Source organism: Hippichthys cyanospilos, chromosome 2 (assembly GCF_059441005.1).
Source record: "Hippichthys cyanospilos isolate Australia breed blue-spotted pipefish chromosome 2, RoL_Hcya_1.0, whole genome shotgun sequence".
Lineage (NCBI taxonomy): Eukaryota > Metazoa > Chordata > Actinopteri > Syngnathiformes > Syngnathidae > Hippichthys > Hippichthys cyanospilos.
In genome coordinates, this window is record NC_142370.1 from 20,320,214 (window position 1) to 20,334,102 (window position 13,889).

The 13,889-nt window shown below is 40.7% G+C and overlaps 1 protein-coding gene across 5 annotated transcripts in view; it reads right to left on the bottom strand.

The window, feature by feature from the left end:
• The window catches only part of anks1aa (ankyrin repeat and sterile alpha motif domain containing 1Aa), a 49,640-nt gene that overhangs the window by 15,509 nt on the left and 20,242 nt on the right, over window positions 1-13,889 (bottom strand). For all 5 annotated transcript variants that reach the window (XM_088439044.1, XM_088439016.1, XM_088439052.1 and 2 more), the window contains 9 exons: window positions 8,047-8,343; window positions 5,951-6,026; window positions 5,748-5,849; window positions 5,197-5,283; window positions 4,879-5,048; window positions 4,685-4,747; window positions 4,427-4,562; window positions 3,940-3,983; window positions 2,080-2,173 (listed from right to left, as the gene is read on the bottom strand). In XM_088439044.1, the coding sequence (XP_088295170.1) occupies window positions 2,080-2,173; window positions 3,940-3,983; window positions 4,427-4,562; window positions 4,685-4,747; window positions 4,879-5,048; window positions 5,197-5,283; window positions 5,748-5,849; window positions 5,951-6,026; window positions 8,047-8,343 (1,069 nt within the window). The remainder of the gene's footprint in view (window positions 1-2,079; window positions 2,174-3,939; window positions 3,984-4,426; window positions 4,563-4,684; window positions 4,748-4,878; window positions 5,049-5,196; window positions 5,284-5,747; window positions 5,850-5,950; window positions 6,027-8,046; window positions 8,344-13,889) is intronic.

The following is a 13,889-nucleotide window of genomic DNA, read 5'->3' on the forward strand; positions in this document are numbered from 1 at the left end:
TAAACAGTTTTGCTTCCAATTTTCCCGTCTGACTTGAATGCTGCTGTGTCGTGTGCTGTTGTCCGTTGGTGTGACTAGTAGCCCCCTGTGTTTTCTGAATTCTAATTCTGGACTCGGGATGAAGGCTCAGAAAAGGAAATTTGAATCGCCCCATCCGCAGCGGCCAGACTTGAGGTAATTAGCACAGTGACACATGCAGAGGGAGGAGGAATGGGCCGTCTCTGTCAGGGTCGTGGGGTCAGGGTGTTTGGTGACAGGGAAACTAGGACAGTGCACGGTGGTTAGAAAATACAGACAACGGGAGGTGATTCACCATTTCAAAATTCGGCATTGTCTTTCCTGTTGTCTGATAACACCTTGAACTCCATTCAAGCACTTCAACTTGAAGTATGGGAAGGTCTGCATGTGATGAAAGAGATGAGTGGGTGGACTGTGCACATAGGATCCTCGCCAAACTCAGTGTGAACGCCCTCTGACCACATCGAGCTGGTTTGCACAATCTCACATGCGGTGAACAACATTACTGCAGCTCATATGCTGTAGATTAGGTCATGACAGATGTGGAAAACGTGTTTCCTTTGGCACAGCAAAGACCGTGCCTGTCTAATGATGTCATGTTTGGGTAGTAGAAACAGAGGCAGTGGTGCCAACAACGCAGCACACATCAGTTTATTTCATGGTATATGCTTCGTCACTGCATAACTGTCCTGTTTTTCTTTATGGGGAGAAATGCATTCCTGCAGAGTGCAATATTGAGTTTATGACTCATGGGCATCTCTGCCCATGCATTTACTATCCTCTACCTGCCACGTGCTGAGTGTACAGATGTCTGGTCCGCAGTAGGACGGGTAATCAGATCTGCCTTACATGGAGCAAAAAATCACATCCACATGAGCAAACTTAAAATATTTCGACAGAGACAGCTCGTTTTGATTTCATTATTAAGAAACGTGCACCTTGCAATGGTGTATATTGAGTTGAGGTTACCAATGTGTGAAAAGTATGATTTTTGTAGTTTTATAAAAAGTGGCAGTGAGGCATGTATGTTCACTTTCATCACTAATGACACCCCCCCCCCCCCCCCCCCTTTCCAAGAAAAAAAAAAAAAAGACAATCACCATAAGTACTGGCTTCGTAATTCCAAAACAGGGACCAAACAAGTTGATGAATAAATCAGGAGTTGGGATAAGCCAGGGGTGTCCAAACTATTTACAGTACTCCAAGAGTCACATATAGGAAAACAGACTGTAGCAAAACAAAAACCACTTTGATTTTTTTATGTTTACATAATCCAATTAAACACACTAAAATGTGTCTTATCAAATGATTACACAGTTTATTTATTGTTTTTTGTTTTTTTTGAAACAGCTATGTCAAGCCTTTCTGTGAGGGTTATGGTGAGGTTTATAAGATGTATGACATATCAAGATTCAAGAGACGTATTGTCATATGTATAGTTGTACTACATTCCACAATCGAGCAATAAATAGCAATAAACAACAAACAGAGTGCTAATAATGTAGTGCGGAATATCATGTACTGCAAAATTATTAGTGCAAGATTTTGTTTATGCATGCAGTAGGAGGCAGATTAGTTTGTGAGGGATTTGTTGAGAATCCGGATGAAGTTACATGATGCTACTGCTCTCACAGATAAGAAAGCAATAATGTTCAATTATCTTTTTTATATCGCCAATGAAATGGTTCTTTCCCATTTTCTGTTCAAAAATATCACTCAAGTCTACACGGGTTAGGCCCATCCCAATCTGCTGTTCCCGTACATCAACAGTGCATAAACTGTCAGGAAACATCCAAGTGTAAACATATCATCTGCGAAATTCATGTGACTGAACAATAACTATTTCAGTATATTGAGCGAAATGAAAACGTAACATATACTGGACCTAAGGTTATCACGTGATCAGCTGAGATTTGTTGCAGATGTACTATTAGCATCTGAACATGTTATACCCATCTTTTTTATCATGCTGGAATGGCTGCCGTATACTGGATGTACGATACAAACCACAACAAAGTCATAATATCCTTAGCAGTGATAAATTTGAGGATTTAAGCTCACCTTGTAATGATCGCGGGCCCACCGGTCCCGAGGAATGCAGTGTTTCTTTTGTCTGGTTTGGTGGGCCAAGGTTATTTAGGGTCTTGGATTTGCACTACAAGTGAAACACAGAGGAGTGATGGTCATTTTATTCCAACCAGCTCCAAATCATCCATCCATCCATTTTCTAGAGCCGCTTATCCTCACAAGGGACGCAGGCAGTAGGGGGGACACACCCTGAACTGGTTGCCAGACAATTGCAGGGCACACAGAAACGAAAAACCGTTCACGCACCCAATCACACCTAAGGAGAATTTAGTGTGTCCAATACACCTGCCGTGCATGGTTTTGGAGTATGGGAGCCGCCGCCCCAAATCCTGTAGCGTGTTAATGCTAAATTTAGACCCAATTTGCTCGCAAATTAGGGCTGTCACAAATAGTTGACGTTGTCGACAGTGTTGATTATGTTAATTAGTCGACGGCGTTTTCCCATCGTTGACTAGTCGCTTTAATTTATTTTACTTGTCATCTGGTCGTTTCAGTCGTAATGTGCTTTTACTTAAATCAATAAGTTAGACAGGAAGTGTTTCGGGAAAGTTTTTTTCCTCAAACCCTTATTGTGTCCCTTCCTTAACCACCTCTCCAAACAAAAATCACAGTGCTTGGCGGATGATGAAAACATTGTTATGGAAACATGGCGGAGGAAGAGGAGCAGCAGCATAAACAGCAAAGTAATGCATGACAAAAACACTCTAAAACAGGAGTGTCAAACTCATTTTTTTCTTGGGCCACATTGTAGTTACAGTTTTTTCAGAGGACCGGTATGACCGTGAAGTCAAACTTATGTGTGTTCGTCACACATTCACCTATTTCTAAAATCAGAGGCCGGTAAAAAGAGATCGGGACCAAAAAAAAACAAAAACAAAAATCAGCATTTCGTGGGCCACATAAAATGATGTGGCAGGCTAGCAGTTGGCCCCGCGTAAATGATCATTTTGAGAATGCAGCATTGAGTTTGTTTTAGTAGACAGATATAGCAACTGAATCAGCAGTGTCATGTAAACGGCCAACGTTCGTTTTTTTCAAATGAAAAACGTGAAATGGTTTATGATTAATAGTAATGTTAATATTTTATGATTAGTGATTTTTTTTACTTTACTTACTTTATTTTGGACGGTATTAAAAATACATAATCCATTTGAGGTTTTTGTTTCAAAGTGATATAAATATAAACCATGATTTTATTGGTCCGGCCCACTTTGGAGTAGCTTTGCCTCCATGCGGCCTGAAACTTTAAATGAATTTGACACTCCTGCTCTGGATGATGCAGCGGTTCTCGAAAGTTCTACTTTGAGGAGGAAAATGTTTTTCCCTATCAAGTTGTGGGCCATATACTGTACATATACTTACTTTGACATTTGTTAAAATCTGTTGTTGTTTTTTGCTCACATCTTGTAAATTCAGTTTGAACCCTGGTCTTAATTTGTCCTTTGTATTGCGCAATATTTGGGACCCCAAACATTTCTGTCGGGATCCATAAGCTTTTTAGTAACGCGAGGCCCGGGGACCCAACAGTTTTCAGAGGAAAAATGTGCACCCTATACTGTATAGCCTTTGGAGTAAAGTAATCATAATTCAAAACAGCAGTAAATATTAAATTATTACCTTAAAATAGTGATCCTCTGTCAACATGATCGCATTCATTCGATTGTGCCAAAGTCACACTATGCGAATAACATTACAGAAAATTTTTTAGTGCCCTCTGCATGAGCTACAAGTTACATATTGGTATTCCAAAAGAAGAAAACAGATAAATGATTCATAAAAACATGCAATACTGTACATACTTTTCATTAAAAAAAAATGCAATACTGTACATACTTGAGGTAGGACACTGTTGGATGACAGGATACATGTGTTTTCATCTAAGGAAGGAGCCAAAAAGCACAAGAGTTACTATTATATAGTAAAAACATGTTTTATGTATGGTGAACTCAAGCAACAAATCTGACAGGCTATTTATTCATCTTTCCAAGAATTAAATGACAATGGCTTTGGATTTATTCAAGCTTAAGTCCTCCATTCCTTTTCTTGCTACAAGAAAATGAAAAATGCAAGAGGCAATTTATTCATTTGCTGGAACTGATTGAGATTGAAACCTGCAGGGGAGTTGTGTCCAAAACATCTCTAATGAAAGCAAAGGCTCACAATAGACTCTGAATTTAAACACAGCTAATATAATTACAAATAATGCCATTCAGTTTAAGAGTGTGAAACTTGATTGATATTTAGACTTAAACTTTCAATGACAAATCTATTATATGTGCTAGGATAAATTGATAAGTGTCAAAATACTCCAGACATCCACCTTTATGAAATTGGGACTCTAGGGTTGGCAATGGGACTTTGGTTTGAGCGGTGAGTAGCAACTCATAGGTGTGGTCCTCCTCCTCCTCAGTAGCAGTTTCTCCTTGCACATCAATACTGCTATTTGTTAAGAGAGCCTGCACAGAGCAGAAACGAGGAGGAAGTAACGTGACTATTCATTGAAGATGGCCAGCAAGTCCTATGATTCTGAAAGCACTTTATTTTTTCTAGTTTTGCCTTCATCTTAAAATATCTTCACCTCTGAGCTAACCTCTTCTTCAAGACCAGGGCCATGATGAGATGAATGGACCACGCGATCTTTCTGCAAAACATACAGTTCCAAAATTGAGAAAAGCAAGCGCCTCGCTATACAGCCAGAGAAGCGCTGTCACCCTCTAGCGGCAGATACGGGTTCACACACTTAGGTTCGTAAAGTGTGTGCGGTAGTCTAACCTTTCCCACTTCACTGTCTGGCCTTCCAGAATCCCTGTCTGAGGATTTGCCGCTTGTAAGGCTGTCCAGAGAATGGCAAGAGGTAGCTTCAAACAGCGCTTCATAAGGACTCTCCTCCTCAGGCCCCGGGGCCAGCCCCGAGATCAACTCGCTCACTTTGTCCAGATCGCCTGTACAACAGTTCAGAATGTACCGTGTTCATGCAACGTAATAGAGCCTCAATTCAGTACACATACAGTTTCAACAATGAGCAGGCTGTCAACAAGTGCTGCAATAATTATACCAAATGCTTGTTTTCTTAAATCTAGCAAATCGTACCCTTGTTTCGAGGGCTGGGAATCTCCAGGGGAGGAGGGATTGGTGGAGGAGGGAGCTCGATGTCAGGAGGTTTCCCGCTCATAATTCCTGCAGCAGGCAAACAAGGGATTGAATCCATCCATCCATTCACCCATTTTCTAGTGTTGCTTATCATCACAAGGCTCTTAGGCTCGCTGGTGCCTATCCCAGCTGAGTTCGGGCAGGAGGCGGGGGACACCCTGAACTGGTTGCCAACCAATTGCAGAGCACACAGAGACGAGCAACCTTTCATGCACCCAATAACACCTAAGGACAATTTAGGGTATCCAATACACCTGCCATGCAAGTTTTTGGAGTGTGGGAGGAGTGCCCGCACAGATCCCACGTGGGCTTGGGGAGAACCCGCAAACTCCACACAGGAAGGTGGATTCAAACTCGGGTCACTGAACTGTGAGGCAAACGCGCTAACCACTGCGGCACCGAGCCGCCATAGAGAATGAATCACTGTGGCTAAATCAAGAGAAATGAATGTCATTGCTTCAGTGCTTCTTTTGAGGGATCAAAGCTCAAACCTTGGATAAGCCCCGCTATCGCTCTGCTCTTCTGAGAGGGCATGTCTTTGACAGTGTCCAGCGCTGTCAAGCCCTTCTGGTCCAAAATGTTCACATCAATACCTAATCGGCATCACAAGAAAGAGTTATGCCACCACTTTTGCTGCAAACACGTTTCATCAATTTGCCGAGGCTAATCCGAAGTATTAGAGTTTACGTCTGACCTGCACTGAGAAGTTTCTGCACCACATCCGTCTTCCCAAATAAGGCTGCTTCGTGGAGTGCACTGCCTTTCTCCGTCTGATGTAAAAAAGAGAGCGCAAGAATTGAGAGGGAAAAAGAGACATGCTTCGTTAGATTGTTCATCCATCCATCCATTTTCTATTCGGTTTTTATGTTGCTTCCTCAATAGCGGGACAAATATATTGCTGAACCAAAACCACAATATTGCTATAAATAGTCACAGAGGAAGGGTTGATCTTAACTCTCACTATTCTTTCTCACATTTCCAATTTGTTGCAAACTGTTTCAAATTGCATTGCACACTGCAGTGGAGTCCTTCATTTTCAATACTCGTACATTCATGATTTGAGACATCTGATATGTTTCGTTAGCACCAAATAAACACCTCTCCTAGCAGTTCATTTGCTACTTATAACTAGCAGGATGCAGCCTGAAGTCAAGAGATAGGACTCAATTTAGAAGAAAGGGAGGGAAGAAGAAGAAGACAAAACAGATGGGTGCCACTGATTGGTACAGATATCCCTCCGCCTCATGTACTGGATGGTCCAGCTCAATTTTTTCAGTCATCATTATTAATAACATACAGCGTGTCATTATTTGAGGTGCTTAAGAATGTCCCGTTGCACAGTTTTAGTGAGAAGTAGCACGGGCCACAGGAAATACTGCAAGACCACTGTGGGTTTGCCTATTAGGTAATATTGAAACTGAACTGTGCAATAAAAACAAGTTCTTAGAGCCTAAATTAAAAGAAAATAATCAATTCAGAATTGATTTTCGATTCCAGATGACTTTTGATTCAAAATTATTTGATCGACAATGATTTCTGCTTAAACCTATAGATATGCAAAGATATGTCATGATCCACTTCACAGAACTTTTTTTTTTTTTAACATAGTTGTGAGTTGTAAGGAAAGTGCATTTTTACACATAGTCAGCGTGTAGACCACAACTTCAAATCTATTCTTTATTTTGAGGACCAGTGGAATGGAAGACGGAAGCCTTGTGATTTGCCTAGGGTTTTTTTTTTTTTTTACGTAAGTGCCTCAATGGACCATTTATTATAATTAAGATTATTGATATATCTCAGGTTTCATAGATTCATATACAAGCCCACATTGTTTAGATATTTGCAGCTATTAATGTTTAATATATAGATACACCTTTTCTCGGTCTATGTTTGAAATGTCAGACTATATCTGAATGCACCACAGAGTTAGCGGCTCATCTCACGCTGAAGATGTGAGCCATATTGTACAATGACAGCGTAATGGACTGGCATTTTTTGTCCATAATCTGCAATTGAATATGTTTTAATTTTTTAAATGGTGGTGTATTGATGGCCGTAGAGGCATGACAAGATAGCGATAAAAACTAAGTAGCAAGGAGTATAGCTCGTTGGTAGCAACCAATTTAAACAGGCCAACATCAAAATAAAAGCTTAGGCCATTGAACTGATGTCCATGTATTATTTGGTGTGTTTATTTTGAAATTGGCCTTCACAGAACGCCATTTTTTTTCTCTTCCTTGGCAGTGGCATCTGGCACAGTTACATGGAAGCCGACAAGAAGTGGAATTGTTTGTTTTCTTTTTATTTATGATGTCAAATTAGGGACATTTTATATCAATTCTAAATGGTAGTAAATGAGATCTTGATTCTTTTGTAAATTAAATTTTTGGCACAACTTTAGAATCTGATGCAAATCCGCAATATTAACTGAAGTGTAAAATTAGCAATGGAAGTAGAGTATTTCTGAATAGGTCATTAAATCAAGGTACCACCCAGTGTTGTCATCGGATGCCCATCAAGATCTTGGAGGGCCTCCTGGCACACAATTGTCATTCTTGCTTATCCCAAAGGTGCTTGCTGGGGCCGAGGTCAGGGCTCTTAAGCTCCTCCACACAAAACTCATCCATGTATGCGGTGATGCAAATTGGTTTGTGCAACGAGCGCAGTTACACTGGTCCAGAAAATGGCCTATACTAAAGACTTGAATTCCGAGTGGCACTAGCAGACTTCCTGAACAAGTGATCGTATTTAAGACTGGGAGTGAATCTGATGATTTTAGTAAAAACACACCTCATAGTTAATGTCCATGCCAGCATCAAGGAGCACCTCCACCACAGGCAGATGTCCATTCCGGGAGGCCAGGTGCAGGGGCGTGTGCTTCTTAGTGTTGCAGCCGAGTAGGTTGGGGTGAGCGCTGAGCAGCAGCTTGACCACCTCTAGCCGGCCATATAGTGCAGCCAGATCTAGGGGGGTCTCAAATTTGTTGTTCCTCATGGTGGGGTCTGTGAGCTCTTCCAGCAGCAGCTGCACTACCTGTGAGTGTCCATACTGGGCGGCGCAGTGCAATGGCGTCTCGTTGTCGTTGTTCTGTAGAAGAGTGGGTGGGAAGCGGGCAGATATGTGTGAGAGCGGCAACATCATCACCCAAAATGTTGATAAAAGAGGCAGAACATGGGATCAAATGTTGCTGGCATGAAGTTATACTCGATAAAAATGCTGTATAAGCCCCAATCACCAATAAAATCCACAGTGTGTAAGGCAGAGAATGGAGAATGATAGGGCTGCACTAATAAGGACAGGTGCGGCAGAAGGTATTGCCAAAAGCAAAGAGAGGATGACAGACATCAAAACAGGCGGTGCATCGGAGGATGAAATGACAACTAGTATTCCAGACCATCAAACTAAACGTTTTTCTTTTTTTCATGTCGCAGTAGTTAATAGAGATTGACGATATGTTGTTTTTCAGAGCAATTCCCTGAAACACTGACTATTAGTAGTCAGGGAGGCGGATAAATGGTACATAGATAGTAGTTCGCGGAAAGCACTTTTCCAGCTTCAAGGCCTTCAAAGCTCCCATTCCATGAATCTACGTTGACAGAGCAGACTCAGCAGTAATGAATGTTAATTCGTTGCAATGTAAACGCGCTACAAATTCTGCTTACTGGATTGAATGACTCACAATGCTGCAACAAAATCAGCACTGATTGAGATTGTTTGCAGCAATCATGGCCAGCAGGGGGAGGAGTTTACTGAGCTGAGCTGAAGAATTTTGTAGGAACAGCGACAACACAGAAGAACTGAGACATGTGCTGCATTGACATGCTGTACTGTGAAAGTCATGTAGACGCACAACCCACAGTGAACATTTTGTGCAGTATCTAGCTCAGTAACGTCAACAGAAATCAGTGATCTAGAGCCACAATTCTTAACACGTCACTAAAGGAGGCTTTTGGTACAGTCACGCTGTGTGAATGGGTGTGTCACGTAAGACGTAAGGCCCTTCGCGCACACGCGACGACAACGCATGAAGCAGGTTATGTACTGGGCAGCCCCAGGAGACCGTTTGACCTGCATGTCTTACACTTTCACTCTGATGGGATCAGAGAGTATAGTACTGAGGTGAGGAAAGATATTAGCAAATCAGGTGGCAGCGTTCACAATTGAAACGCAAACAAGCATGACTGGATTTTATCCGTTTCTCCTTCCTGTGACAACACAGTCACATGCAAGCGGAGAAAAGGCGGTACCTCGCCTAAGAGGAGCGTGCCGACTTTCATCTGTGATGCGCTGACGAGCATTTGCTTATTAGTGAGATAAAGGCAGAGGATGTAGATGACTTCAGCATGCAAACGTAGAAGCTATGAATACATCAACATGTTTCACTTCCTCAAATATAAATGTCTGCTGCCTCAGTGGTCACAGCAGAGATTCTTGCACTATTAATCCATCCCAAAACAAATGATTCTTCATTACTCTAGACCTGGAGTAACAAAGGTGGTGCCCGCAAGCATCGGAAAGCTCCATAGATAACATAAGTTACCTCTCACCATTAGATTAGGGACAATGTGGTTTTCTAGGAAAGCTTTTGAAGAGACCGTATGGATAATGTGAACACCGGCAGAGATTGATAAAGATAGTCTCTCTTCTTGATAACTGTTTCCTAAATATTGTAATCAAACATTACTATGGTCGTCACATAAATTACGATAACATTTTGTTTAACAACAGCGATTATTACAAGTTGTTGGTGCAAATTTGTTATTTCAGATATGTGTGTATTAAATAGTTCGCATTATGCATTTACCAGTACAGTAGTAGAACCCTTGATGTTCCAGTCAGCCAGGGCTGTAACAACCAAATATTTTTAGAATGCGATTTTTCTGATCAAATTTTATTTTGTGTTAAAGAAACATTGTTTTTATTTATTTATTTTTTTACATTTTTTAAAATTTGATTACTGTTTATTAACCGATTACTGTTTAGAACTGTTCAGTGCTAAAACATAACTAAACAGTTTTGCAACTATTAAACAAATTGTTTGGTCATTGTTTTCCAAAGTAAACAATATTAATTGTTAACATACACTAACTATGAATCATTAAGGAATGTTGAAAAGTTAAATATTGCCAGCTGTACGTTTAAAAAAGTTTAATCGATGGAAACAATTTCATCATGGAATAAATAAATTAATTTTATACTACCTTTTATCAGAATGTGTTTTAAAAAACAGTCCATCTGTAGCATAGAATGGTTTATGTATAATATGAGAGGTCCCATATTAACCTGAAGAAACTAGCACTTCTGTTTTGTTTTTTGTTTTTTTGCAAATGCTTTAACCTATATAGGAAAAAGTCTGAAATGTGTCACACAGTTAAAACAAGCGATGGTTTAAAAACATGCAAAGATTATTGTCACATTTCTTCCCTAAGCAATCCAAATGGTCGCATCTGTGTTCACAGGCAAGTACGTCAACAAAATATTTTTCCCACAAGTACCTGTCAAAAAAGCCACAGCACCAAAACCGAGATGCTAAAGATGAGTGAATAAACCATTACTTACTTTAAAAAAGATCAGATGGAAGACTACAAAAGGACAGTATATTCTTAGCCTGGACCCTTTGACCACTTTAACAACTGTGTACCAACAAAAAGCTGATCTTCAGGGGTATCTACAAATGGCACCATTGCCTCGCAGGCTCACTGAGAGAGAGATAGATTGAAATTCAAGTGGCACGAGCAGACTTCCTGGACAGAGCATGTTTATATGGAAGCCTTTTTGTTAAGGCACTGCATAGCATAAAAAAAAATTATAATAAAAAAAAAAAAAATCATCCTGACTGATTTGTCAGTGCACGTCAAACAAGATGCGCTTAAATCTCATGTGTCTCATTGATCATCAGGGAATTACGTGAAATGCGTGAGCTTATTGTGTTTTCCATATTCTTCGAGCTAGAGAGTCTTTGTGACAGGAAGAAGCAAAGACGTTGTGTGATTCCCACAACCTTGGGCCCCAGAGATGCTAACGCGGTCTGACGAGCGACCTCTGTCACGTGACTAGTTGGCTGGCGGCACAACGAGGTTACGTCACCGCGGCCCCCGGCGGCAGCAGAGAAGGCGTGGGCTTGAGCAGCTGTTGCAGCTTGTGTACCAAGAGGCTGTGTGTGCCAGCGTCTCATCTGTCCAAGCTCACATTCAAACAATGCCTTCCCCTGTATGAACAGTACATTAATCCACCGCGGCTTTTTAAAGACATTCAAAACTATTTTGCTACTGAGACAGGAATGTGCTCCAGGAAATTAGATTTGTTTTCAACAGATCTGATGAAACTCAACGTGGTGCATTTTGTGAGCGGGAACTATGATAGCCCCCCCCCCCCCCCCCCCCCCCCCCCCATTTGGACACTGCCACAAATTCCAGAGTCGACAACTTGCACCATTGGGATGAGGTAAGTCTCTAACATCCTGCCACGAGCTAGGATTCTCTGCACTGGAGTCAGATTCCATTTTACATGAGGGATTATCTTCCCTTTCATAACGCATTGGACTTACTGGTACACGCCCTACTGACACAACTGATGGAAAAGCCTTTCAAATATGTACAATTTTAAAAAGAGTCCACTCTTGAATTGGACATTCAAGGAAGCACAACTAACTTGAGCAGAGGATCATTACGATGAGGTAACCCCAATCTCTAGTCGAGCCCCCCCCCCAAAAAAACAACACTTAAATGATACCACAGCAAAAGGAGAGGAATAATAGCTGACAGCTTATTTGTTTGTATCACCGTATTTTTCGACCAATTTTTTTTTTTTTGGTACGCCAAGTTAAAACATGGATTACATGCAGAGCGATGCAGCACATGGGTCGAACTTTCTTCAACTTCAACTTAGATTTGACATCTAAAAGCTACTTTCACGTTTCGTCACTTCCACTTTGTTTGTTTGTTTAGTTTTTTTTTTTTCCACAAGCCATCTTGGGTGAAGTAAAGTTTAACTGATTAGATTGGATTGCATTACATTAGATTACATGCGTCTTAAAAATATGCACTCTTGCTGCATCACTAGGTGCTTGAAGAATGCCAAGGGAGAAAAGAAACCTTTTTTTTTTCCGAATTACGAAGATATGTCAATAAGCGAACAATAGCGAACTGTTTGCTGCTGAAATGAGATGGAGTAAAGCCTCACTTGGATAAGCATCCCGTTTGTTCGTCTGACTTTCGCTGTCGGTGTTAAAGTCCTGGGACTGAGAGGTGCGCTACCAGCACATTCAGCCAAATGCCGCCATCAAGTTGACTACACCCAAAAAAGTTAACAAACGTGAAGCTTCATCACCAGAATTTGTACAATAACGCACAGGTAAGCGGTGCAAAATCGCATCATCATTTTCAAAGTTACAGTCTGTAGGGCCATGCATATCTGTGCATTAAGAAAAACCGGTGCTTTTTTCTACCCGTGCAACTGAAACTGCTTCTTCGGAAAGGAATTCGAAATGTACCTTCTAAAAACAGTTGGGTTAAAAATAACCCAATTAAAAAGGACTGATTTAATTATTGTGTCAATATGACCCAACTTTCTGGGTTGATTTGTACGAAACCACATTTTTGAGTTTTTGTACCAAACACCACAGTTGTAGGCTTATTTCATGCAAAATAAACCAGAAGGTTGATCCAAATATTGGTTTGGTTCTCTTTTGACCCATAATTTTATTTATTTATTCATTTTAACTCAATGAATGTGTACATTGTGTATTAGAGTGCACATTCTGTATCCATCTGCTTTCAAAATAGTTGCAAGCCTCCATGATTTGTAAACTTTAGTTTGGCGGTGTACCTCATTGCACATCGTCAACCAGCAAAAGTTAATAATGTCAACAAGCTAAGACACACTTGGTCAGGCATTCTCTCCAGCAAAATCAGCACTGGACAGTGTTCCTGCACACAGAGTAACTATCTGCCAGTACGGCCATTTTAGATCAGTTGATAAATCCTCAAAATACTCTGAAAATTCCATAATAATCCAAGCTCATGATTAGTGGTTAAAGCTGCATCAATATGACAATATAACCACATCAATATGAATGCAGAAGAAGGCATCCCAGAATGCTTTGCTCTGAGCAATGTGCAAGCAATGTGTACATGAGACACAATTCATTATAAGGAAGGCACACTGTCAATTTTAGAGAACATTTTATCCAGCTAGAAAGTTTGGTTTGGTGTTGGTACCTAGCCTTGGTGCAACACTATGAAAGCCCGTTTAACATTTGAAATACGATGTGCTCAGATACGCATGCATGATCAGAGGAATTCATCTCAACGTACATTTAATTAGACAAGTGACCTATATAAAGATATGAAGCCAGCAGGAGATGTACTGTGCCATGAGCCTGAGCATACCAATGGCCCTGCAAATACCAATGAATAACAATGACAATTATCAATCGATTCATCGATTGTTATTTCTTGCAAATTATTCCGCTGCAAAAATGTAATTTAGTTATTTATTTGTTCATTTATGTATTTATTTTTTCCATAGCTTGTCCCTCTGTGCGACCTGGTACCAAATGGCACTGGGCCATCGATCGGTGCTGGGAGGGGCCACTGCCATAATACAATATGTACCCTATGATACATTCATTA